The sequence below is a fragment of the Nicotiana attenuata genome, chromosome 1 (genome assembly GCF_001879085.1).
Source record: "Nicotiana attenuata strain UT chromosome 1, NIATTr2, whole genome shotgun sequence".
NCBI classification, from domain to species: domain Eukaryota; kingdom Viridiplantae; phylum Streptophyta; class Magnoliopsida; order Solanales; family Solanaceae; genus Nicotiana; species Nicotiana attenuata.
Genome location: NC_031989.1, coordinates 33,808,923 through 33,836,868, shown reverse-complemented (window position 1 = coordinate 33,836,868; position 27,946 = coordinate 33,808,923). Strand labels below are relative to the sequence as shown.

The window sequence follows — 27,946 nt, the reverse complement described above, 5'->3', positions numbered from 1 at the left end:
CACGCCAATATTCTTCTTGGTAAAACAAATTTATGTACCCTAAAAGTTTTATCAACTTGAAAAATAATTTTTGTATACAATGAATTTAAAAAGAATTAAATTTGATTATTTGCTAATTAATTAATTTAAAGACTTAATTATTTATTCTCATTAAAGAAAATAATTATTGATTCAAATTGTTAATATTAACTCAACTCAACTCAATTTTTTTTTGTTTTTTGTTGAGATGATAACATTTAACTCAACTCAAATTTTAAACTTCTCCGAGTCCTAAGGGTAAGTGATTGTTAATTTGTCTAGTTATAGGGATTAAATGAAAATGTCCTCCTTTCTGTAATCTATTTCTTTATCGCCACTCTAGTCTAGGATAAAGATAAACCCCACCCAGAATTTCAGAAAGCAGCAACTTGTGAGGTTTCCCAATGGCGATTCTTACGCTCCCATTAGTCACTTCCATTCTCAAACCTCACAAGACTTACTTCTCCTTTCTCCTAATAACACCTAAGCCTCTTCCTATCATTCTTCACAGGCGTTTTCTCTCTAAATCTTCCACTGTTTCTGCACTCTCCACTTCTTCTTCTGTTTCTCACAATACAGAATATCAAAAGAAACCATCTGTTCCAACTTTCCAACAAGCCATTCAAAGGCTCCAGGTATTTTCTACTTAATGGGGTTGTGTAATTGTGTTACAATTTCCTTTCTTGAGCAAAATATACATTGAATAGCTAATGTAGAGAAACTTCATTCATTTTTCTTGGACATAGTATATTTGTTGCAAAAATTTTGATCTTATTTAATTTCAAGATCGTACCAACTCACTATTTTGAAGTCTTACCATTAGTCCTACCACAAGTAAGAAACTACGCAAAAAACATTTTTTTTAATAAGCTATTCAATTTTTCTATTGTGATAATGTGATTAGGTAAAACTTTTATTCATAATAGAAAGTTCAATTCTGTAGATGGCTAATGCAGTCAAGCAACTTCCACTCCTCAATCGTTTTTAACCTTGCCACTCGGTGTAGATACACTTCATATCTGTCTTAAAATTATTTATGGATTAACCTCTCTTTTTAACATGGTAGGAGTATTGGGGTTCTGTAGGATGCGCCGTGATGCAATGCAGCAACACCGAGGTATGATTATCATCCTTTTTTAGGGCTCAAAAAATATACTCTAACACATAACAGGAAAAAAAGAACTTGCTTTTCTGCTGGAATTGATGCTTTTCTTTTTAAGGAAACTTGATATCTTATCAAAGTCGTAAATGGTGATTTGCAAGTTGCAAGAACTAAGTATTATCTTCCTTGCATACTTTTTTTTTTTTTTTTGGGATAGGTAGTGTGTAACTTTTCTATGATAACAACATAAAGGAAATGCATCTTGGTAGATATAGTCTTTCCGTGTATCTTCTTTGAGATCTAGCTAGCTGGGAGTAGCTAAGCTGTGCTTTGCAATGCTGTTCTTTGGTGATTAATGATAATTTTGATTACCCAAAAAAAAAAAACATAAAGGAAATGCTGAGCATATTCTCCTTCCGTACTTTGGGACTGCATGTTTATATGTAATGTGGATCGCACTTAATCTGGATTAGATATGTATTGCACTTACATATGGTTGGTGATAAATAGTGCTTTGTACAGCCATAACATGAATGGGCTTTTAGTGGTTATTAGATCTTTAAGTGTTTAAATTGAACTTACAATCTTTAGAGTTCTTCGCATCTACTTTACTAACGTGTTTAAGTTAAAATTGCATTGACCAGGTTGGCGCTGGGACTATGAATCCTCTAACATACTTAAGGGTTCTTGGACCAGAACCATGGAATGTTGCGTAAGATTTTCTGATAAGCTCATTTCATGTATAAAGTTCTTGAATACAATAATCATTCTCATATTTGACCAGAATTCTTTAGAAGAAGAGAGTAAATGCGTAGGGAAGTCGTGCACATCTTAGATAGTCTCTTTAATGCAAAGTAACATATTAGTCATTGTTACTTGTCCCAAAAAAAAAAAAAAACCCGTAGTCATTGTTAGTGTCATTGGCAATGATAACAGGTTTGCCTTTTAAATGTCTAAACTGTGCGAACAAAGAAAGGATGTTATATCGCATTAATTATTCTGTTCTCATGATATTTCCCCATGAAGAAACGGGGGGCCTATGGCATCAATAAGTTCTCTTGTTGCTCCTGGGATGGCATTGCCTGGTGCCACTCTTTAGTAAGATTCTCTTTTGTTCCTCCCTTGTTACAAGATGAAAGAAATCAAAGTTTTATTAGGTTATTACTCTCTCCTGCGGTCCTGCCACCTAAAGCAGAGTAGGGGGTTGGGGGAGGGGGGCAACATCCTCCGTGGTGATCTAGCTCTATTTAAGCTAAAATAATGCTGTCCATGTCGCGAGTCAGTAGGTATTGATTGAACATAGGCTACAAGCTGACTTAAAAATTAGGGCTTCTGATAATAGGAGATGATCTTCTTAATCTAAAAAGACGAATACGTGTCATGTTCTCTATCCTGAACCAAAAGTTTTGCACACAATAAAATCATTTATGCAGAAAATTAAGCTGAAGGACATGGTAACTGTGAATCTGGAGAGATTGAGTCCCCTATAAAATCGGACAGGAGCTTTGGGATGCAGATGCCCATTTCTTTTCTTGCTAATTTCAGATGGTCTTCTTATCATGCTTTTCCCACCTCTCAGAAGAATTGAAAATTTTGTCATTCTAACTAGATGAAAATGAGTTCGGCACAGAGAATGGATAAGTCAGTTGCATGCAGCTTTATTCCAAGATATCCAGTTCCTTTAATTCATATTATTTTGTTGAGGTTCGCCGGTGGAAGTGCCTGCTGTAACTGATTCACTATCTAGTTCTTTATGCTTCATTTTCTCTTTTCTGGTTCTCATAATCTTGATAATGAGCAAGAAGAATGATGTCATATTAGCAATGAAGCGAATACATTGCTTTGTTTTCTTTTATGGCTATCAATGTAACTGTGTCTGATGGCAGGTATGTGGAGCCTAGTATTCGTCCAGATGATAGTCGGTATGGGGAAAATCCAAATAGGCTTCAAAGGCATACTCAATTCCAGGTTAGTTTGCCATCAATTTATTGTCTAATATTTTGAATCTCAGTTGATTGCTTAGTACTATTGTATGATTTTATTGTACTTTTGACTACTCCAGATGCCTTTCCTGTTTGAACTGCAATGCAGGTGATTTTGAAGCCTGATCCAGGAAATTCACAGGACTTGTTCATCCGTAGCTTGTCAGCTTTAGGTTTGCAACCTATATTTACTTTCTTTTTCTTTTTCCTACATTATGTCTTTTGGACTAATTTATGTGGTAAAAATAACTTCAATTTGATGTTATTTCCGGGATAAGTCAATTTGATGCTTATGGTAAGTGATAAGACTGTAAGGCTTACCAATAACAAAGACTTGCAAACTATCCCATGTTTAAGCCTCAAAGCATTGGAGGAATGGAGGAGTTATTCCATGATTTTTTAAAAAAATAATTTTTTGCTTTTGTGTTGCGGCTAGAATGCTGTGATCACTGAATTTGGATATGTCTGTGATCTGCTTGGTAAAAGGCATGCGTGGCAACGATTTTTTAGAAATAGAGCACAAACTTAGAGTTCGAAGTAGGATTAGAACGTAATATAAGGTTGAGGCAAAGAACATGCTGATGGAAAATGTGATTAGGAAGAATTGCAAGGATGAACTGAAGGAAACATGTGCCATATAGGTGATTGAGCATCCTTGCTTGAATAGGCCAACGAAACTAGAGTTTTTGTCTATTCATTGTTCATATAAAAGAGAACATACTTTGCTTCATATTGGAGGCCTTGATATGTTAAAAGGGAATTGAGGAAAAAGCCTTGTGGTGTAGCTTTGATTTGAAGGTGTCGCCATTGGGTGATGCCACATTCCCATTTCAGTCCGCAAGTGAAGAGCAAGTTTCAAAAGTCTTCAAGAGGGCAGAGAATGGGTAGGGGCAGTTGAAGACTAGCTAGGCTGTGACTAGCTAGTCTGTGTTGAACCCGAGGCAGTTGAAGACTTCATTGTTATTAATATTTCTTGGGTTCTTAAAGAAATCCAAAACGCACCTAAGATAGCTGAAGACTTGAGAGGGCAGACGGCAGACGGTACTTGGAGTTCTTTAAGAAGGCGGAGGATTTGTGAGGGACATGTGGAGGTGAGGAAAGGAGACTTTTTACTTGCAGCTCATATTAGAAATCAAGGGAGTAGGGAGGAGCAGAGATTCGAAGGATTGTATGGACAAATCTAGGGAAGACTGAAGAGATGTCCACAATAACGGCGGTTTGGGTATTCAATGGATGTTGGGGAGGGAGTTTTATGTACCATAAGATCCCGGAAGAAAATGAGGGTGCAGAACATGTCTAGGGCAATTGAGGAGTTCTTGGAGTTCCTCTAGAAGGGGCTAGATTTACAAGAGCAAGGTGAGGATTTGTCATCAAGAACAAGACCTGGTAGATTCGTGGTGTCCACTATATAGGAGGAGATTGTGCCGAATGTGTTACACGTTTGACTTCCTAAATATATTCTCCCACGTCAAATCATCTGGCACCTATTGACTATTTATTTCATATCCTCTTTTATTTTACAAATTCCCTGCTACAAGTTATTGCTAACCTAGAAAATGCTTAATCATTTTACTTCAATCCTGGAATTCAAGCCTGGTATATACAAGGAAGACAGGATAGAGAAATTGATCACACTGGCTCTATATAGTCAGCCATTTACTTACCTTCTTTGCTAAGCTTCAACTAAAAGTGTATGTTTTATTTTTTTGAGTCTGTTTAAGTGGCTTAAATGGTAAATGGGATTCTTCTGAAAAGCAGTTTAGAAGGTTTTAATGTTCTACGTTAGTTGAATAAATGGATTAGTCTTTTTCTCCTTTTCTTGTTCTTATTCTTGTATAACTAAAAATTGTATGACTTTATGCTTAGATTCGACCATACTTAACCAAATAGGGATGCACTTTACAGTTTGTTATTTCTCCTTCTACTTGTTGGATGCGTGCAAGTTTCACGGTTGTGTGTGTGCATTATATATATATATATTTTATAGTAGCTCTAGAAACCGTTCTGGCTTGAGATTTTACTTTGTTGTGTTGACAGGTATTGATGTCAATGCACATGATATTCGCTTTGTTGAGGACAACTGGGAGAGCCCTGTAAGATTATTCTTTCTCTTGATTAACTTTCGTATATATGCGCATATAATGTTCCATGAACAGTACATCTCCTTTGTACTTCATTTCCTTTGTACTTATTTCCTTGTTCAGGCAAATTTCCAATTTTGTTTGGATTGCATTAATGATGTCTTTTGCTACATGAATCAAAGCTATATTATTAAATGTTCTGTTGACTTGAACTACTAGTAGGTGCTTGGTGCCTGGGGATTGGGCTGGGAGGTTTGGATGGATGGGATGGAAATCACACAATTCACCTACTTCCAGCAGGTTAGTCTCTCTCTTCTGACAAAAGTGTACTGCAGTTTTAGAATCCTTTTTTTTCCCCAACAAGAACAAGTCTGAAATTCTTCATTTGCTTTTGGCTACTGATGACTCATAAGAACTTGTCCATCCGCTTTTCTATTCTGTCCTTTTTCTATGCGCATACAGTTATTTAACTTTTAATTTTCCAGGCGGGAAGTATTCAATTGATGCCAGTATCAGTTGAAATCACTTACGGGCTTGAACGGATCCTTATGTCACTTCAGGTTAATTTTGCTTGTTGAGATCACTTTCAGGCTTGTTCTTTCTCCTCTTATGATTTCTTACTTTCTTTTTTCTTCTTCAAACATATGATGAGGCTCACTGTTTACATTCTGCATCCTCTTCTCCCAGCAAAGGAGAAAAAGGCCTTATCTAGCTGTTTTACTCTTTTAATTGGATCATAGTGTGTTTGAAGCACCTCTTACTTCTCTATTTTTGCACCAGAGCCTCCAGCATGATAGCTACATTTACTATGTCTCCTAGCTAGCAGAAAAACCTTCATGTAGGAGGTCCTCACTGCCGGTATCTTAGAAAACGAAGAGCATAAACTAAGCATTTCTCTTCTGGTTCTCCAATATTTTCCTTGTTATGACTCATTATTACTTGTCTGCAGGGTGTTGATCATTTTAAAAAGATTCAGTATGCAGATGGCATTACGTATGGAGAGCTTTTTCTGGAAAATGAGTAAATAAACTAATCCAGCTAGAAAGTTTTCTTTTTCCTTCTTGTTGACTGCCTTACTATTAGATAGATCACGGTGCTTCTCATTAATTTTCTTTTGCCCTTTCAGAACTGTTATTATCTGGTCTTTCTTTAGGCTCAAACTATCTTCAATAAGAACAATATCTACTCCATTTTCTTTTCGTTGAGCATAAATGTTGCTTTTAAATTCCAAATTCTAACTGTATAAGTAAAGGAACCTTGATTTATGATGTGTGAAAAAAAAAACACTAGTTACAGAGGAGGAATGTAAATTGGACTAGGCATGTTTACTGACAACCTAAGTGTATCAACATGTTAGATATAGACACTCGCACTAGAGCATGGAATTCTTTTGAAATTGCGGACTGGTCATGAAATTTTCAAACTGATTTGTAATAGACTATTACCTACATTAGTATTTCGTAGTAGTCTACCGGAAAAGATTTGAAATTGTTTCCTTTGTTTCAAATGAAATATTTACCTTTTCTGTTTAGTCCATTAGTATGTGAATTTACCTGAAGACATCTGCAAGTTCAGATACCATGTTGAAGTGTCACTATTTCATCTAAAAGCTTGAGCCTATTAGAGAGAGCACACTTTTATATGCTTAATTGTATCTTCAACAGTAACCTTGCAAAGTCGAGCATGGTGACTCATTTGGGACGAATATTAGTTCAAATACATGTTCTAAGATATAATGCATAGCATATGATTGCAATGTCTAGACTTTTTGCCAAGATTTTTTTATTTATGATTTAATTTGGACAAGTGCTGAATTATCTGTAAGGGCTTTTATGTGGTGTTCTATGTGATAATAAAATTTGGAGTATGCGAACCCTCAGGGATTGGCCTGGTGGCAATTGACTTGAGCCTTGGGGTTTGCTCCCTTTCAAGGTCTCAAGTTCGAAACCCACTGGGTGCAAACAATTTCTGAGGGCCATCGGACTGGGTAAAACCTGAATTAACCGTGGTGCACTTGCGGGAAACTGCCGAGGGTCTGTGCACCCCCGGGATTAGTCGGGGCTCTTAGAGACTCGGACACCCGGTGCAAATCAAAAAAAAAAAAAAAAAATTTGGAGTGTGCGTGCTTGATAAATCTGTCATTTTCAGAAAAGAGATCCCAACTGGTGCTTCTGTTTCAGGAAGGAGATGAGTGCGTATTATCTGGAGCATGCTAGTGTTGGCCATATACAAAAACATTTTGATCTTTTTGAAGCAGAAGCTCGCCGTTTGCTTGATTTAGGCCTTGCAATACCTGCGTATGTACTTAAATCTTAATAATTTTTTTTTTTCAGGGAATAGAGAAGAAATCGTGTTTTTACTTCATCTGTTAACTTCTACATTGAATAGCATTATTCCCTACACTGTGCTAGGTATGATCAGCTTTTGAAGACTTCTCATGCTTTCAACATTTTAGACTCGAGAGGCTTTGTTGGGGTGACGGAACGTGCTCGTTATTTTGGGCGTATGCGTAGGTAAACATTTTTATCACTTCCTTAAATTACTGATCTTGTCGGAGAGTTTGTAGGGCGTTCTTAAGGTTTTTCATGAGGATTGAGCAGCCTACCTTTTCGGTCACTTGTAAAAGTTTGCTCACACAAGTTCCAAATTCTAGATCGTGCTTAATATATATTCCCTATGTTCCATTTTTTATGGCACTTTTTTTTAGTCTGTTCTAAGAACATCTTTTGATGTCTGGAAAATCTTTAACTTTAAGCTTCCATTTTTACGTCTAATTAGATGTTCTTATAACCACATAAATGTCACATGTTTAAAACTACAAGTTTTTAGGGTACATTTGGTGTGTGTCAAAAGTCTTTCTTTATTTCTTAATTCCGTGCCCGGTCAAACAAAGCCATGTAAAAAGAAATGGAGGGAGTAAATCTATATTACAAAGAGAAGTCAGAACTACTGTGCCAAATTACTTTACGCTGAAAAATTTGGAAGTTTTCAAATGACACTTTTTCTTTGCCTGATTTTTGCCTCCCCTGTGCAGTTTAGCCCGTCAATGCGCACAGCTTTGGTTGAAGACAAGGGAGTCTCTTGGCCATCCACTGGGTGTTGTTTCTCAGTGTGATCATCTTTTTGTTCAAAGAGAAGTCTTCGAGGAGGCAGCAGGAAAGGTATGTTTTTTCGCTTTAGGCTTCGCTTGGAAACTAGAGAAAGCAAGGATATGTTAAAGATTTGCTTTCTCTTGCTTGGTTTATATAATGAGAGAAAGCACTTTTTGGCCCCACAATTTTAGTTCAATACGAAAATAAATTAAAAATCTCTTTCCTTTCTGATGTTTCTAGCAAACCAAACAATGAAAAGAAGCTGATATTCCTTGCTTTTGTACTCTTTAATATTCTCTTGTTTTTTTGACCCGTCTCATCCTTTCCCTAGTTTCGAAGCATAAAATCAGTTGGGCCCCTAATTTGCTGTGTATCTCCCAAAAGAGTTGTAGCTTCATCCCGTTTCTTTTATTGCTATTTTCTTCTATTAATTTTTCATGAACTATACTGGTCATCCTTTTCTCTTGGGTCTATTTAGGCTTTCCCTTTCCTTCTCATTTTCCCACTTGTCTCTTTGCTCAATAGGATAAACATCTCCACTTTCTCTTAATTTACCTGGGTTGGAATTGAGTACTTGTGTGCATATTTTTTATGGTCTCTTGATGTGATCCAGAATATATTTATGGAACATTTACTTTTGTAACTTGCCAGATTTGCTTTCACATTCTCTTCGTAACCTTTATATGTTTCTAATGGATTATGTAAAATTGCTTGCACACCTTTTTCCGGTCATACAGGTTCCTTTGGAGCCGCGGTTGCTTGTTCTTGAAATTGGGACTGAGGAGTTGCCTCCAAACGATGTATCGAGTGCCTGCAAGCAAGTAAATATCTTCTTTTCATGCGATTTTCATTTTTATTACTTGAAAATCTCTATTCCTGAAGTTTATATTGTAAATATGGTAAGGGAAGCGGGAAAAGAGAAACCAGGTCTACATTTTCTCTTGCCTTAATTTGTTGTGATGTCATCTGGTGTGAGTTTTCAAGCAATTCAGCTTAGTTGGTCGTATTACTGCTCTGTTCAATCTGTTTTTTTTGTTTTGTTTTTGTGCTGGTCATTGCAGCTCAAGGATCTGATTGTTCAGTTACTGGACAAACAAAGGTTGCCTCATGGGGAAGTACAAACGCATGGCACCCCACGAAGATTAGTGGTAGGATTTGTCTCATTCTGATTGGTCCCCTTTACATATTCTGTTATTCTGGTTTGCTTTGATAAGCTGTACGAAATGTCTATGAGAAAGGAGCTGGTAGGAAAAGGAGTGCAGTATCTTTTGAACATTTTATCTAGCATTCTCACTAAACTTTTTGATTGTTCTCAGATCCATGTAACCTAAAAAAGGAAAAGATTGAACCAAGCCCCAATACATGCAACTTCTTGTTGAAACCTTTGCCGAATCGGTTATATGTTACATGAGTTGTTCAATAAGAATAAAGCCAATATCAAATCCTGTATACGCTACAAGAGTTCTTAAATGTAGGCAAAGTCAGTTTCTTCAGGATCTGTTTTTATGGAACGTCTAATGTTTTTTAAAGAGTAAGACGAGTTCCAGAAAGTACAAAACCCAAGTTCCTTTTTTTTAAAAATAGAATGTCTGGATAGGAAAATCCTCGAACTCAGCTGAGCTGGAGTTTCACTCTTTCCTCCATTAGTTTCTATCTTTACGTGAGCATCATTTCGAACTTCCTCCGTATCTGTGTATTCCACCTCATCGAACACAGTGTAATTCCTGAGGTCCACAAAATTGCATCCTAATCATCATCGTCGTCATCATCATCATCATCATCATCATCATCATCCTCTTCTTTATCTTTTTTCCTCATTGCCACTTCAATTTTTCCTTCTTAGAGGGCTTCCTGCTCCTTCCATAGTTGGAAGACGTTGCCGATGTGGCCGGTCTTTGCGACGTTCATTTAGTCCAACTTGGAGCTGACTCAGTGTCGCTTTCCTTGCTCTGTGCCTTGTGTATTCTTTGAACATATTGCCGGTCCATGCTCTTACTGGCTCCTAGTTAATCCATTTTGTCGTAATTCACTGGGTTGATTATGGAGTCTCAGTAATTTGATAGTCAATAGTGTCCAAGACCTTCTCGTATTTTTTGGTTTAGTTGATGCAAGGGATGCAATGAACCTAACTATGCGTTTCCAACAGTACCTTGACTGATTTCTTGCTAAATGAATCGGGTTAATAAAAGTAATTACAATGTTTATAGCACTTCTGGGTCTTTTCAAATGGCGCCATAGGCTTTGTGCTGACCTTGGAGGATTTATCTTTTCCACGAGTTAACTTAGTTCCTCCAAATTCTCGCTATTCACTGGTTTCTCTTCACCTTATAGATGCTGATAAAGATCATTTGCAGGTTAGTGTTGAGGAGCTATTTTCTAAGCAAGTGGAAAATGAGGTTGAGGTTCGTGGACCTCCTGTTTCAAAAGCTTTTGATAAGGAAGGAAACCCTACCAAGGTGGAGTGATTTGAATTTTGTTTATTCTTTTATTAGTTTATTCCGTATTACAATGTGCCTTAAGAAATATATTGGCATATTTTGCTTGTTTGTTAGACTTTGATTTAATTTTGGACAGAGCTTTAATATAGTTTCTTATTTCGATGAATATAAGATCAGTTTGTGTTTGCTAACTCATATTTGATGTTATCAACTCATACAACTTTCAGGCTGCTGAAGGTTTTTGTCGCAGAAATGATGTGCCTTTAGACTCCATGTATAGACGAGCTGAGGGTACGTTACATCAGATGAACATTCTTTCTATGTCAGTGTTTGTTCATGTGAATTCTGGTGTTCATTTAGTCTATCATATGTTATTCATTGAAAATACTTGCGCTTAAATGTGGAAAACTACTTAGATTTATTTTGTGACGTCTGATCTGCTATTTGTTATCTCTGACAACCTGAAATTACTTATTAAAAAATCTGATAATTTTCTCTGAAGTTCCTATTCCAGTTTATCTTTTTATTTCAAAGTTTCAGTGTCTGATAAAGGATCTTGTACCTTCAAAAACCTTTGTTACCTAATCAATGTCTTAGCAGATATATGTTTAAATATCTGACAAAAGTATCTGTTATTCGAAGGTTGTCAACACTACAAGCAAATATTGGGCCTTGGAATTTATTCACTTATATTCTATGACTTGTGTCGGCTTGATCTTAGTGCCCTAAGTGTGTTAACAAAAATCTGCCATTTTGATTGGTGGCAATGCTTTTCTATTTTTTTTCCTGAATATTTTTTCCTTTTCTGATCATGTCTATGACCTGAAGTTTGGAATTATCATCATTGACCAGAAAAATTGATAGGAGGCGCATCTCCAGTTGACCTCAAGGCTAATTTGATGATTTTTTCGATCTTATATCGGTCAAAGAGTCATTCACTTTGTAAAAATAAAATTTGTATATTTAAAAATTACATGAAAACTACTATAAGTTGCAACCTTTTTCCATTTCAGAATGAGGATATATTTCATTATTTTGGTTACATATTTCTCCTTTGACTCGGGAGGTGAAAATGACAACAATTCTGAGAAAGAGGCAACACCTTTTTCTGTCTTTTCTTTTTCTCCCCAATTTTCCATAGATCTAAAGCGTATTAATGATCCCGATAAGGCCTTCTAAATATGCCGCTCATGTGGAAATTATACATAGCCAGAATCAACTTATGCAGAGCTTGTTAATTTACAAGATTGTCATTGCATTGCTAATATATTAGTGTTTCTGTGTCAATGGTTTACATGTTGCTTGTTCATGTGGCACCATCTATGCTACCAATGTTTATGTTTTCAATGTTTACCTCTGATTGCAGGGAAAACAGAATATGTCTATGTTCGTTTGGTGGAGCCAGCACGGCTTGCTTTCGAGGTACACAGAGAAAATAAGTGTTTTGTGTATGTTTTCCTAGCTAACTTTAGTAGGGTTGTATGACCAAGGCTACTGCTACAAGTTACAAAGTTAATCATTGTTCATTGTGATGTTTGGCTATATTTGATAACGATTGTATGAACAGGATAATGGAAACGGGTATATTACCGTTGTTCAAGTCCACGTAAGCGAATTGACTGCAAAATATTTCTGTCGCACATATACACCCAGAAGAGTGTTATTTAGAGTAGCATTTTTTGATGTTCATGATTGGCATCAAGCTCCATCAAAATGGTGTGGCTTCTTTTCTTCTGAAGCTTTCTCTGTCTGTTTGTGTGTCAATCCTGCTTTTTAACCCTTTTGCATAAGCATCCTGCATGCAACCAAAGATATTCTGTTACTCAATTTTCTTCTTTCACTTTGAGTTGTCTGAGGATGAGGTGCACCTTCCTAAAGAAGTTCACTATTATAATAGTTTATGCTGAGGCTTCAAGTGATTTGCAGTAACGCTGAGGTCATAGGACTTGGAGAAATACCATTTTGAAATAGCTAGAAGTAGAATAAGAGGCTGCAAACACTATGTTCCCGCAAGAAGTAGCTGGTGGGTAGGAAGTGTATAGATATATCATCATATGCTTGTTCATCATAGATTAGTATTTTCTGATGCAGAGGTGTCTCAACTACTACTTTTCAAGCACATAATGCTATGGTTTCAGGTAGTTTCAGATCTAAAGTTCAATCTAAATAAATGTGCGATTATTCTTGGGGGGGGGGGGGGGGGTAGGGTAGAGAACATTGAGCAGCTTTTGCACATTACTTAATTGTGAGGGTGGATCAGTCTTAACGATGTACCTGGGTCTACCATCGGAATCACCTATAAGAGATGTTAGCACATTGTGGCAGTTAGCTGGCCACTGGTTGTCAAGTTCCTGGATAGCTTCTATGAAGAAAGATAAGAGAAATGACCACTGTAATTGGAGAGTTTGGTAGTATATCTTGACAAAGAGCTATTTGTTCAACTTGGGCTGGCTTTCGTCCAAGGACCCAATCTTATTTCATTTTTTATTTTCTTTTACTTTTTATAATTTTAAATATTTTTTTTAATGATTCCGAATGCTGAGTTGGCAAATAAAGGGTAAATATGTACCGATTTTATAATTTGAGGGCATGATTGACCCCAACTATTAACGGAGTGTAATGTTAGACCATCGCATAGTTGAAGGCCACCTTCTTCCTATTCATTTTTATCTTTAAGTGACATCTGAAAGATTTAACCTTTTTTTTTGGGTACTAGTTCAAGTTAAGTTTTGCAGTTCCATTTATGCCATCCTCACCAATAGTACATAAAACTTAAAGCCGTTCTGGTGGAAATTATGAGCCCGTTTGGATTGGCTTGTTTTAAGTGCTTTTAAGCCATTTTGTAGTGTTTGGATAAAGTAAAAAAGTGCTTTTAAGCACTTGTTTTTAAGCTAAAATGACAAAAACAAGCAAAAAGCAAAAAGTTAGAATTCCTAACTTATGGCTTAAAAGCTATTTTGGCTTAAAAGTCACTTAAAACAAGCCCATCCAAACAGGCTCTATATATGCTTATTGTGTCCTGAAAAATCTCTTAAAAGTTGCTACATGTAGTTCGTCTGTTGCTCTGTATAAATTTATAATATAACAAGTATGTTTTTTTTTTTTTTAAATTCTTCAGTTTTTCTTAGATCTCATTGTTTGAGTCACTATCGACAGGTTTTGTCTGAAGAGCTACCTGACATAATTTCCAGCATATCATTCCCCAAGTCTATGCGTTGGAACTCTGATGTATGTACTATCACTTTGACTAATCCTTTGTCTTTGCAATATTCGTGAGTCGTGACCATATTTGTGTTTTTCTTTTTCAGTTTGTTTATTATAAAGTGTTTTATTGCCTTTTTTGATCATTGAAAAATAACGAATATTATGCAACAAACCGGTTTCTATAGCCAGAATAATTTGTCTTCCTGTTAACCTCCCTATCAAGCTTACAGGGTGGCAAGGGAAAAAGATGGCAAGTAGATTTTAGGATGTAAAGTTGGGTTGGAACTGAACTTCAGCGCCAAAAACACTTTGGCTGTTACTATGACAAAGGTTTCACCAGAAAATTTGTTTCAAATTCATTTAGCAGCTATCTTGTCCCTGTTGTTGTCAAAAAGAAAAGAAGCCCTTGTTTTCCTTCATAAGAAATTTTCTGATAGAGAAGCAGGATTTTCGGAAGAGGAGTAATTCTGCTCATCCGTAAATCCTGCTCAGCCCAAACAAGAGATGCACCAGATAGAATAAATCCTCCTATCATGGGCGGGCAATTATTCATGAAGAAAACCTATCTCTTTACATCACTTGAAAACTTACTCTATCATAGCATATGTTGCTGAAGAAAAAACCAATCTTGGAATATTCAGACGTTTTACTTTATCCTGATATGCCATACCACACCTAATTAAGCTAATAAGATATTTTGTTCTATTTCTTTTTGTGTGTGTGTGTGTGTGTGTGTGTGTGTGTTTCTTCTGGTCTAAATCTCTTATATTATGATGGATCCATTATCCTTTCCCTTTTAAGGAACTTTTTCCAATTTTCAGCATGTATGTGTGTTCGTGTAGATAGAGATCCAATCATGTTTCTTTTCTGATTTTTCATATCCTTTCTTCTTTTTGAATTGAAGACAGAAGTTTGTCATAATCTATTTATTTATGATTTTTTGATGTTAGAAAACAAGACTAAGTTATACTCCCTCCGTTTCAATTTATGTGAATCCATTTGACTGGGCACGGAGTTTAAGAAAAGAGAGAAAACTTTTGAACTTGTGGTGTAAAACGAGGCACATATATTTTGTGTGGCTATAAATTATTGCATAAAGGTAAATTGTTTCCAAATAAGGAAAGGGGTCATTCTTTTTGGCACGGACTAAAAAGGAAATAAGTTCACATAAATTGAAATGGAGGTAGTATGTCTTATGGCATTGAAATACGGCAATAGTAACATGTGATTCTGGAAAAATCTACATAACTTCTGCTTTTCATCGGTTGTCATTGGGAATGCTTCCCGTTCTTCCCCTTTTTTTCTCTCTTTCCTATAACAAAACTACTTTTGTAGTAGTAAAAGAAAGAAAAGTACAATCAGCCCTGAATAGAGTGATATATTATATGGTGTCCTTTCAACTTTGCTCTTTTATCCTTTTTAGTATTGCAACAAAGTAATCAACCTGGGTTATGTTCACGGGAGCAAGTCTTTTTCATTTTCTGGTGCTATATTTGCTTTGATTGGCATTTTCTTCAAAATGTATTCATAAATTTATCTTCAATTTTTTCTTCACAGCTCCTCACGTGTTAAATCTTCAATTATAAAAGAATGTATAAATTCTATTTGAATATAACGTGCATTGACATATTGTAATGTAGGTTGCATTCAGCAGACCCATCCGTTGGATTTTGGCCCTTCATGGAGATGTAGTTCTTCCATTCATTTATGCTGGAGTTGTCAGGCAAGTTGTGAGCACCTGCTTGCATTTTTATTTTGGTTCAAAAGAAGTTCCATTACTACTTTATTCCAAATGTGCATAACAGGAGGGTTGATGTTTCAGTAATTTGTCAACTCTTAAATTATATCGGCATTGATTTATCTCCTCCTATTACACCCACCTATCACAAAAGGGAGGGGGGTTGGTGGGGGTGAAAAGAAGCTAATTCTCTGTTTGATGTCCACTGTCAAGAAAGTCACGAGAATTTGTGTCAAGGGACTTCAGCAAAATGTTAAAGAGAATGAAAAAAGCTCTGTTGGATGTGGTTATTTGAAGGGAAAATGAAAGTTTAGTAGAAGAAACTAGTGAGTGATCTCAGCTTTCTTTCAGTATCCGACTATTTTAGGGCAGTGCACTTGCAGGAAAGTTTTTCTTGAAGTTGACCTTGTCATACACTTGATTATCTTTGTCTTTCTTCCTGTGAAGCTTCCAGTGTAGATGTATCCAGTCTTTCCTTGTTTACAATTACAATAATTTTTACATTCTCAGCAGGCTACAGTTGTTTTAGCTTTGATTTTCATTTCCAAATTACTTCAGAATGCATCCCGTTGAAGTTCACCAGATTTGTTAATGAAATTCAAAATCTTGACTTTGTGCCTGCCCTGGGTAACTCAAAATACGCACTGGGGGCACATTTTTTCCGATGAGTACTTGGACTGCATATTTTTTGTGCATTTATCAGTAGTATTCCTGATTTTATGTGGTCAGTGTTCATTTTTAGTTTTTTACTGGTTTTTATGGCTTTTGGTTTGTCTCTTACTACTTTATTTGTCTATTTTCCTACAGTGGAAATGTATCTCATGGTCTACGCAATACTCCATCAGTTACAGTTAAGGTCTGTGAACAAAATTGTAAACATTTCGCTGCCGCCTTTCTCACCATTTTTTCACCCTTTTGTTGCATCTGCCTTGTGTTCTTTCTCATTACGATTGAATATCAAGGGAACTAATGCTGTTATATGTTCAGAATATGTCTAGATTCATCGAATTTGAGTATGCGAATATTATACAATATTCCATTGTGATTTTTAAGACATCATAGGATATTACGTCTTGAACATTAGGAAGTTACATAACTTATTTGGAAAGGAATCCTTCTTGTACATTGTTGATACCCAATTTAATACAACTGTTCTCTACTTTTTTCTCTATTTTCATGTGGTGTTAGAACCATTATGATCTTGTGTTTTTTCTTGAGAAAGTTAGAACCATTACCTTTTTCTTAAAGGCATAAGCAGCTTTTGCCTTCGGCTGTCGGCCTTACACGGCCTGCCTAGATAGAGTTTTTCGTTCTTTTCATATTTTTACTAGTCTCGTCTCTTCTGGTGGCCAGTTCAGTGTCGCAGCTCTTTTTGTTCTTCCATAATATTTGACTATTTTATAATGTCTTTAGTGTTTGAATATTGTGTATAGGCCAGCTTTTAAGTAAATTGGAAATACTCCTAAAGAAATTCCTATTTTCATAGCAGATGGAGCAAGAAAGCCTCTTTTGGTGTGTTGGGAGGCGGTTAACATCCTTAAAGAGATGGTGAGGCCTTGAGGTGAAGATCTTAGAGTCATTGATAAGGCCCTATCAGGAAAGTGGCTATGAAAATTTGAGATCGAGAGGCATGCTTGTTGGGGGGAGGTGATAGTGAAAAATGTCACACTTCCATTTGGGAGGTCGTAGAATTGTGAAGGCTGGTTGAAATGTTTTATAAAACACAGTATAATACAGGTTAGCCAGGACAAGTAGGCGTGGGGACGGGAGTGTGGACTATTCATAGTTAGGGCGCATTACCATAAGGTTTTTATTAGTGAGGGTCTGGCTCTCACCCATCAGTTGGATCCCTAGGGTTCCAAAAAGATATGCTTTTTAACCTGGTTGACATCAAGGGGAGTGGTCCAATCAGTTGAAATTTTGACTCTCTAACTCTCTGTCTATCTATACATCAGGTCTGCTCTTCTATCTCCTTTAAAAAAGGGATGGAGCAAAGAAAACATAATTTAAGTCTTTAATCCGTGTGTAAACCCTAGAACAAAGTTACATGTGCAAGAGGGGGTTAGGGAATGCTATACTTGGCCCTCATCGGTTATGCAAGAGTTTCCTACGGGGTTTAATGGTTTTGGACTGCGCCATTTCTCGCCTTAAGGTTTTGGGTTGGAGGTTTAGATTTTCTCACATGATATTAGAGCCAAACCCATCCTATTCTCGGTTTACCCGAAGGGCTCCCATGTTATGTTGTCCTCGCACTAGATCCTGGATGTACGGGAGAGGAAGGGTGAAGTGTCCCACATTGGTTGAGGGAATGTGATGTTGTATCCATAGATGGTCTTGGACGATCCTTATCTCATGAGTATCTTTTGAGGTGAGTTAAGCCCAAGACTCACTTTCTTAATAGCGAGATTTTTCCCACCGTTAATAATTTATGTTACCATCAAGAAGAAATATTTACCAACATAGAGACTAATTACTTATCATGTTTTAAGTACCCTAAAAGACTCCTATATATGTTGTTAAAATTCAATTCAATTCAAGTTCTTTTTTTCTTTTTCTCTATTTTAATTTTTTTAGAGAGATTCTAGCTTCACTTTCTTAGGAGAATTACTATAGTACTTCCTTTACCCTTGGAAACAAAATCTCTGATGGATTTTCTCAACAAAATACTACAGATTCTGGATGCAGAAACCTATGCAAATGTAATGCAGGATGCTGGGATTCTTGTTGATGTCGAGGTAATTCAAGTTTTATATAAACCTCCATTTGTACTTCCTATGCTTGTTGATGATTTTAAAAGATATTCAACCTTTATCAAATATCAGCAACGGAAGAAGACAATTATGGAGCACTCAAATGATTTAGCGAAAAGTGTACATGGCCATATTGTAATGAAAAGTGATTTGCTTGATGAGGTAACAAATGAAGTTTCAGACTTTTCCTATTCAATTGTCAGAAGAATAGTATTTAAGCGTTTTCCTGGATGCTTAGGTCGTAAATCTTGTTGAGGCACCCCTACCTGTACTTGGCAAATTTGATGACTCCTTCTTAGAGCTTCCAAAGGAGCTTCTTATAATGGTAAACTCGAGTACTCTCTGGAACTATAAATTGTTTTGTCCTTTTCGCCATTTTGTGATATTATTAGGGTTGAGCAGAAAATACTAATGCCTCTGGTGATGGGAATAAGAATTTTGAAATTCTACTTAAGGACAATCCCTTTTAACCCATTTCTCTCTCTGGATCAGAAATTTAGATGCTACAGTTTCTGGGAAGATTATGTAATATTTCTGCTAGCGTAGGCTGAAATACTATAAGAGCATTTCTTTAGGATTAAACACTATATGTGTTAACAGTCCTTTCTTTGACCAAAATAATAACAGTTCCCTACTTCTCTTTCTTTCATTTGGATATCCAAAAACCAATAGCTTAATTCATATAGAACTGCTTACCGGTTGCAGTGCAGGGAAGAATACATGGTTCCATGCATATCTGTTATCATCCCCTACCTAGTAAATTGAGGTGCTGGTAACTGTCAAGCATGTCTTGACTGCAGGGTCATTGTGGGGGGGGGGGGGGGGGGCTGGTTTAAGAATGACATTCTGTTTTTGTCATTTTCCTTGTTATTGCATATCGCTATTTTTGAGTATTTCTTGAGCTCTTCGTCCTGTTAGAGTCAGTTTTTCTAAAAAACTATGTTTCATGTATTGCAGGTGATGCAGAAGCATCAAAGATACTTCGCCATGATAGATGAGAACGGGAAACTGTTGCCGTACTTCATCACGGTGAGAAATCCTCACTATCTTGTATCTGTGGAAAACAGTGGCATGCTTAGCTGAATGTGAGATGTTAATTTGTGTCTGTAACTTGATATGGATTTGATCTTTCAGGTTGCAAATGGATCAATTGATGACAAGGTAGTCAGAAAAGGAAATGAAGCTGTGCTGAGGTTACTATCCTTCAGTTTGGCTCTTTCCCTGAACATTCCTAATGTTTTGATCTAGGTGCTACATACAGGAGTCGAAGCAGGCCCAAATAAAGATACTTGCATTTTTTATGATTTCACTTTGATCCTGTATCAGCTTTCTTTATGATAACTGGTATGTGCTTAAAGATTTGAACTGCATATGCATCTGTGCAGAGCTCGATTTGAAGATGCAAAATTTTTCTACGAGATGGACACAAGTAGAAAATTTTCTGAATTTCGTCCTCAACTGAAAGGGATTCTTTTCCATGTAAGTCTTAGATTTCCATCTTTAACACTTTCTTTTTTTGGATAATTGCAGCTTTTGTTGGCCTCTCTGATCAGGGAATTCTTATTAATTGTTAAATTTGGATACAAGGTTTAGTATTGAATTCTTTATTCTGTGAGAAGGAGGTCTTATAGAATTGTCTGTAATTTATCAAATCTTAAATTAGTCTTTTTGATGGACATACCAGCACTTTCTTGGTGCAATTAATGAATCTCACTTACAGCAACAACAATAGCACAGTGAGTTCCCACAAGTGTGGTCTAGGGAGGATAGAGTGTACGCAGACCTTACCCCTACCCCGGAGAGTAGAGAGACTGTTTCCGAAAGATCCTCGCTCAAGAAGACAATTAATGAATCTCACTTATTAAATGAATATACATATGAAACTATAATCTCATATTGTATATCTGACTAGTGCTTCGAACAATTTTGTTAAGAGACAGTAGTCTCACATGGTATATCTGGCTAGTGATTGAAGCTAATATGTTGATTCTTAGCCCTTAATTTCTGCTGATCTAGTTTTTGCAAAATGATAACGTGTCTATGCAGGAGAAGCTAGGAACTATGTTAGATAAAATGTCACGAGTTCAGAATTTGGTTAGTGAAGTTGGGTTGTCTCTTGGAATTAGTGAAGACAAACTCAAAGTCATCCAAGATGCGGCCTCATTAGCCATGGCAGATCTTGCAACTGCAGTTGTTACAGAGTTTACCTCTCTCTCAGGGACAATGGGGCGCCACTATGCACTTAGAGATGGCTATTCAAAGGAGGTAGTTAGAACCACATTTTTATGGATATTTTCGTGGCAAGTTGAGACTTCAATTTTCGATTAATCCTAGTTTTTTGTCTTTGATTATCTTCTAATTGTATTTTCTAAGTGATCATATACATATATGTGTTTATTCTAAATGTACATTACCTTATTTCTGGTCGGTGGTTTAATCATTATATTAGCACCAGTGCAAAAGAAGCGTCTTCCAAAGCACCGAGGAAACGAGGCTAGCCTGATCTTTGTTTCTTTTAACAAGAGTGGTTCTCTTGGATTTTAGCCTTCACTAAGATCAAATTCCGATGGAATCAATGTTTAATTCGTGTTTTAGCAGCAATAATCAACATCAGAAGAGGTTTGTTTCAAAGAGAGAAAATTTTGTAGCAAATATGCTGAGAGGGTTCTAGTATTGTCAAAGGCTCATTTGCGCTTAAGCCTTAAAGATCAGGAAGGCTCGGGGAGGCAGCGCTTCGCCTCGCTTAAGCTGCACTTCGATGTAGTCAAGTAACTAAGGCGTGCACTTCACTGCCCATAAGTTCTATCTTGAATCGAACAATACTAAATATTCCCTGTTTATGTGAACCTGTTTTACTGGGCACGGAGTTTAAGAAAAAATAAGAACTTTTGGAATTTGTGGTTCTAAACAAGTCAGAAAGGGATCCTTATTTTTGTGGTTATAAAAGCTTCTCATTAAGAGTAGAATTGGAAGTTTTAAGCTAAATTGTTTCCAAATTTAGAAAAGGGGTCATTCTTTTTTGAACGGACCAAAAAGGAAATAGGTTCACATAAACTGGAACGGAGGGAGAAACACATAAAATCAGCAAATAAGCGTACTTGTTTTTAAGGAAAACATTATGAATGAATTTATTACTTTTCTTGAGTTGCATATATATTTTTATCTTTTTTCCTTTGTTGTGCCTTTTTTTTGTACTAAAGCCCACACTTAAATTGCGCTTTGTGCTTAAAGCCCCAATAGACTTGTAGTGCTTTTTAGAGCTTTTCGCCTTTGACAGCACTTGAGGGTTTATTGTTCTATCCTTTTATTTTAATAAGAGAAGAACTTCTTTTAATATGGACAAAGAGTACAGAGAAGAGGACCAGGTATCAGCAGGCTAGAAAATAAATAAAGGGCAATACATAGTTGCGTCTTTCTACATTGGCTTAATATGTTTGCATTCATGTGTATGCACTCCTGTAATAGCATAGTGATGTCAGTTTCATGAGGCAAAGGCAATGCAATATGGATTTTTTTTTACCAGAGAGTTGCGGTCTACTTTGTCAAGTCACATGTTACAGGCTTGATGCAGAATATTGCTGAGTGATTTTTGAATAGATTGCTTAATTACTATTTTATAGCATTATCATGTAATTAAGTCCCAATGTTATACTTGCTGAGGCAAAGGTTCACTATTTCAAAGAATTGCGTGCTATTTAACTTTGTATGTAGATTCTTCACTTTGATTAAGAAGAATGTAGATTCGCATTTTTGTGATTTATTTTATTATTTTGGTGTCACATTGATTCTTCCTTTTGATTATAAAAATGTGGATTCACACTTTTGTGAAAGCCCGCAGGGCTTTGGTCTAGTGGTAAGAGGGCAACACGTGATGTGTGGTTAGGCGCACGTCACTGGTCCGAACTCTACCGAGACAAAAGCCGGATATTTAAAGGGTAGTGGGGTGGACCCATTATTCACCGAGTTCTGAACTGTGTGCCCCTGGCCTTCCGGGATTTCTCAGTTATAAAAAAGTGAACTTTTGTTATTTATTTCATTGTTTTTGTGTTATTTTCATGTTCGTTGACTACATTAAAAGATTCGCCGTCATGTGCTTTACAGATTGCAGAGGCATTGTTTGAGATCTCACTTCCACGATTTTCTGGAGATATGCTCCCAAAAACTGAAGTTGGGGCCGTTTTAGCAATTACTGACAGGTATGACTAATGTTGATCACCTTTCAGTTCAAGTTTTCTAGATGGTCATTAGGATTATGAAAAACTATGGTTCATGTCACTGCGTGTCACATGAATTGCTTCTAGCATTCTAAACAAAATATGGGGCCTCTTTTTTATTGCAAATTTTTTTCCAGTTGCTTGAGATCAGTGTAGAATGATTCGTATATGAGATGTTGCACGTGTTTTGCATTAACCTGAGGGAGAAATTTGCAAATGCATCGGAAAGTGTAGTGTATTTGCAATCTTCTTTTGATTGGTAGTCCGTAATCTACTAACCTGCTTACCTCAATTTGGTTATTCTTAGAAATTAGCTACCAGCCTACCAGTACCACTGATATTGCATGCAAGGTTGTTTTTATATTGCAAAACTTCTACATGCTTTAACTCCAATGCACTTAATATCCTAGCGACGCTATGATAAATGTCTTTCCCTGAATCTCATTCTCTTGACTGTGCAGTTTCCAATTTTTATTTCGTCTCTCATATATTGCTATCTCTACTGCAGGCTGGATAGCCTTGTTGGCTTATTTGCTGCTGGCTGTCAGCCAAGCTCAAGTAATGATCCATTTGGCCTGCGAAGGATCTCATATGGTCTTGTATGTCTTCATCTTTGAAAAGCTTTGGTAATTTAAAGTACTGTAAAATAATGCTTGCGTTTGTTTTATTGCAGGTGCAACTCTTGGTTGAAAGTAACAGAAATATAGACTTAAGACAGGCTTTAGACCTTGCTGCTGCAGTACAGCCCATTGAAGTAGATGTCAGGACAATCAATGATGTAAGTTTGCACCCTATTCGTTTATTAGTTTGGAGAATTGCAGCAGTAGCCCTACTTGGTTCTGTTGAAATAAAGGAAAAATTCACTAGCCCTATTTGGTCCTGTATGCTAGAAAATTAAATATGCTATATACTAGTAATACTAAGTTATTCCTGGTAAACTTTAATGATAAATTGGAAGTCTTTCGTCCTTTATCCGATGCATGCAGTCCTTTGCTTATTCTCACAAAGTCAGGATTCATAATCTGACAAGATACATCTTTTTCTTGTTTCCATTTAAGGTACAACAATTTGTAACACGAAGACTCGAGCAATTTCTGGTATGTCTCATTTTCATGAACACCTATTATTCTGCTGTTATTTGTTTTTCTAGTTTTCTTTTCACAGTTAGTAGTCCTAAATATGTCGCTGTTATCTCTGGAGGTGGATTTAGCTTTGCCTCTAGGGTTCCAGATCCTTATCATCTTAGCACGTGAACTAGTTCTAGGTTTCTTTTTGTCCAGTATTTGAACATCGTGGGACAATTTGATCTCTTCAGTGATCCTTTTTATCAATTATCCATGTGAAGAAGAGTATGATCATTTCCTTATTGACAGTCTTGAGACCTTTCCATTCCATTACTTATCCATGTGAAAAAGACCATTCCTTATTGACATGTTCTGCGTTTCAATTACAGATGGATAAAGGTATAAGCCCTGAAGTCGTAAGGTCTGTTCTTTCCGAGCGTGCAAGTCGACCTTGTTTGGCAACTAAATCGGTGTACAAGGTAACTACCTTTCTTTTCATTTTATTGTGCACTCACTTATTTGTTTTATGCTTTGCTGATACTTTTGGCCTCTTTCATCTTAAGAGGCAACATTTCTTCTATGACATATGGCTATTTGAAAAAATTTCTATTTATGTTCATCAACAAAAGTCAGAATATCCTATATCCATAAGGTGCAAGGAGTACTTCTCTTCTCCGTTCAATCCGTTATACATTGTGGAAGAGACAACTAAGTAAATAAAATGTGCTCTCTCTAACAGCTTAGGCTTTTAAATGAGATGGTCGCACACTTCAACATGGTAGGCCCATCCCACTTTAACCTCGATTTATCGGTACCGATGTTGGGCCCCATTTATTTGTCGACGCATTTGCAGGACTCTCCAATTTGCAGGCCTGGGCATGAGGGGATTGTTGAGTCCCACATCGGTGGGTGTGGGAGGCCATTTGTCTCCTTATATGGCCTTGGATAATTCTCATCTCATGAGCTAGCTTTTGGGTTGAGTTAGGCCTAAGATCTATTTTCTTTAATATGATTTCAAAGTAGGCAGAGGTCCTGGGTTCGAGTCTCACCACCACCATTTTAAAAATGAATTTCCACGAACTTGGCCCATGAAAAAATGTATGAAGTCTGCACATGAGGGGGCGTGTTGAAGAGACAGTTAAGTAAATAAAGTGTGCTCTCTCTGACAGCTTAAGTTTTTAGATGAGATGGCCACACACTTCAACGTACATGTTGAAATTTCATTAGGGCATCTAAAATATAAAAGTAGTATGATTATTTGTAAATGCACTAATGAGTTTTCTCTCTCTTCAAAGCTCCTTGTTGCTCCTGGTCCATGTAGTCCACATAACTGCTTGAGGGCAGTGTCCTTTTGAAAAATTGGACGCGTTAGAGATACATCTGAACGTTCAGGAGTTTGATGTTTCCATGATGCATCTGCAATATGATATTTCTGCACTAGATGTTCAACTGTTGTCTCCTTCCAAACACCCCTACCCTCTCCCCCTGGGTGCCCTCCACAATCCGAAAAAATTAAGGCTTTCTAATTTCATATGAACTTACTCTTTCGTACTACCCAATTGCACCATAGTTCGACTTTGAAAGCAAAGTTTGTAATTTTGAACATGTTCTATTGTACCGATAATTGAAAAAATTAACATGTTCATTAGGATTCTGTCACTAATTATTCTGAAAATCTAATCACGATAATAATGTTCTGTGTATTTTTGAATTAACTCCTGTTTAATTATCAATACTTTAATTTATCAATTTTTTTTATGCATATGTGCAATTTGGACCCAGTGTTGTCAAAGGCGCGCTTAAGCCCTGAAGCGAGGCTCAGAACACGTCGAGCTCTTTGCCTCGCTTTGTGGGCGCTTTTAGTGTCGCATCAAAGCTCTAAGGCATACTTTCCCTTGCCAAGGAGTGTAATCCTGAAAAGGCAACCTTAAACTATTGATATTTCACTTTATCGTGATTTTTTTTTTCAATTTCTTTTTCCATATATTTGTTATTCATGCTTATAATGATTAGTCTTGGACTACATGCATATTTTAACTTTTTCTCCCATTGCGCTTTTTTTCATTAAAGTCCGCGCTTTATTTGCTCTTTGCGCTTAAAGCACCAACTGACCTTAGAGCTTTTTTGCGCTTTTCGCCTTTGATAATACTATTTGGACCTCAATGTCATTGATTTCTACATAAGGCGGCAAGATGGTATCTTGAGTAGTTTCATATCCAGGACCTTGGACAAAGACGCATCAGAATGCCACATAAATTGGAAGGATGTTTTCTTTTTAACCCTCTTTTCGTAAATTTTCCTGTATGTACTCATAGTCAAAGTTACCTCTTCAGCTTATTTGAATATCGTGTAATTGAAATATAAAGTATAACTCTCTCCATTTAATAAATATAAAATAAAACCCAGGAACTCTGAGCTTTAATTCTTCAAAATGTGGCCTAGTGTTGGAAATTTTTTCATTGCAGTTAAACATGTACTCTGTTTTCGTTTCGTGTTGAATATAAAGTGTACAATTGGCTCTGATTGGAGCAATGAGTGAGTTAGAAAAGTATTGTGATGTTTTAAACTGTAATTGATATTCATTGCCATCATACGTAGATGGAGTCCTTGTCCAAAGGAGAGCTTTTGCCTAAGGTTGTTGAAGCATATTCTCGTCCAACAAGAATTGTTCGTGGGAAGGATGCAAATGTCGATGCGGAGGTGAATCTTATTCTATGCTCAACAAATTTCCTTGTATAGTTTAATTGCTATTATACTCCATTATACAAGTTTTGGAACATACTCTGTTGCCATTCCATTGATATTCCTGTATAGAATAACTATGCACGTCAATTGCACCTGTAACGAAATGGTGTTCCTTATACAAAACGCGTTTACTGAGGTGTTATGTAGGACAGTAGAAGCTTTTCTCTATGGCACAACTAATAAATAATTTGTTTCTGATCTGCTCTGCTGACTAGTTAATACAATTGTTAATATTGTCAAGCTCCATGGTCATCTGACGATGTGTAGCATTGGACTCCCTTTTTAGTCAAGAATCATGACTCTTCTATTCATACTGGTGATTAGTTGGTAGAATAGTGAGAAGTCCGCAACATCAATGATTTAGTTGGCTGACTCTTAGCATTGTTTGTTCTTATCAAGTAAAACATATTCTCATTGTAAATTCAGGTGGATGATCAAGCTTTTGAGACAAATGAAGAAAAAGCTTTGTGGAGCACTTTCTTGTCACTAAGAAGTAAAACTCATCCAGGTATTGCCTCTCCTCCAGATGAATAGCATTTCCTAATATATGCAAACAAATATAGCTGTCTGTTATCCTGATTGATTACATTGTAAATACATTCAACGTTTAGCTAGTTGATTGAGTTTTTACCAACATATTTGCAATTGAAGCATGCATGTATGACTGTTCATTTACAGACATGGAAGTTGATGATTTTGTTGAAGTATCGTCAGTTCTTATAGAACCGCTGGAGGATTTTTTCAACGAGGTCTTTGTAATGGTGGTAAGATCCTCTGATTTCTTTTTACTTCTTAGATTTGAAAAACTTAAATAGTTCTGAAGCATTAACCAATTTTTATAAGCGCATTGGATAGAGTAGTATCATGTTTGCTTTGCTTAGTTTATTCTTTTCAGCTTCCTATTGGTGGGCTTCCTGGCTTGGTGCTTGTATCCATCTGCTTCTCTTTTAACATAATTCCTCCTCTCAATCTAAAAAAAAAGAGTAGTTTGTCCTATACTGTGTCTCAAATCTAATTGAAGCATAATCTGCCCGTGATTCTCCAGTGCTGGTACAGCTATAGTGCATAGCTATGCCTCCCTAATTCTTCATATTAATTGTTCTGTATGCATCTTGCAGGAGGACGAACGGATCAGGACAAACCGGCTTGCTCTGCTGAAGAAAATAGCAGATTTGCCAAGGGGAATAGTAGATTTCTCGGTTTTACCGGGGTTTTGAAGTATGTTAAGTGTCCACTTAGGTTATGTCATACTATCATCTGAGGCAACAAAGAAAAAACAGCTATCGCCTATTAGCCAATAGTAAACTGAGTCATGTTTTTTTTCACGGAGGCAGCTAGGAAAAGGGATACGACCACAGTAGAGAAACTAGAAGATAAATTATTACACAAATCTTGTAACAATGTCACAGTTTGCATTTTTGACTATTGTACAATGTGACAAGTGAATCAATAAACTCGCCTCTATGTTCACTTTGCCTGCGGAATTTATCAATTTGTTTACGTGTTCTTTTTCCAGAT

General features: G+C 36.5%; 1 protein-coding gene across 4 annotated transcripts; it reads left to right on the top strand.

The window, feature by feature from the left end:
• Positions 354-27,946, top strand: LOC109224300 (glycine--tRNA ligase, chloroplastic/mitochondrial 2). Of its 4 annotated transcripts, XM_019388891.1 has the most exons (36): positions 355-653; positions 1,085-1,135; positions 1,765-1,832; positions 3,007-3,088; positions 3,212-3,275; positions 5,140-5,195; positions 5,406-5,483; positions 5,669-5,743; positions 6,133-6,203; positions 7,364-7,480; positions 7,595-7,696; positions 8,218-8,344; positions 9,013-9,096; positions 9,337-9,423; positions 10,630-10,731; positions 10,941-11,004; positions 12,080-12,135; positions 13,870-13,941; positions 15,558-15,640; positions 16,463-16,511; positions 18,328-18,390; positions 18,478-18,567; positions 18,644-18,730; positions 19,363-19,434; positions 19,540-19,598; positions 19,791-19,884; positions 20,452-20,670; positions 22,507-22,601; positions 23,128-23,218; positions 23,293-23,397; positions 23,678-23,716; positions 24,073-24,162; positions 26,282-26,383; positions 26,855-26,936; positions 27,107-27,192; positions 27,547-27,922. In XM_019388891.1, the coding sequence occupies exons 1-36, from the start codon at positions 423-425 to the stop codon at positions 27,643-27,645; spliced, it is 3,192 nt and encodes a 1,063-aa protein (XP_019244436.1). In that variant the 5' UTR covers positions 355-422; the 3' UTR covers positions 27,646-27,922. The 4 variants fall into 4 exon arrangements, with proteins under 4 accessions (XP_019244433.1, XP_019244441.1, XP_019244436.1 ...); XM_019388888.1 differs by having other exon boundaries at positions 354-653; positions 18,328-18,567; positions 27,547-27,946; XM_019388896.1 differs by lacking the exons at positions 24,073-24,162; positions 26,282-26,383; positions 26,855-26,936; positions 27,107-27,192; positions 27,547-27,922 and adding an exon at positions 23,900-24,033 and having other exon boundaries at positions 354-653.

Bases quoted from the DNA above. Each gene is read 5' to 3' on its own strand.
- LOC109224300 (XM_019388888.1), top strand. From the start codon at position 423: ATGGCGATTCTTACGCTCCCATTAGTCACTTCCATTCTCAAACCTCAC. The intron at 6,204-7,363 runs GTAAATAAACTA...CTTCTGTTTCAG, and splicing joins GAGCTTTTTCTGGAAAATGA to GAAGGAGATGAGTGCGTATT. The intron at 20,671-22,506 runs GTAGTTAGAACC...TGTGCTTTACAG, and splicing joins GAGATGGCTATTCAAAGGAG to ATTGCAGAGGCATTGTTTGA.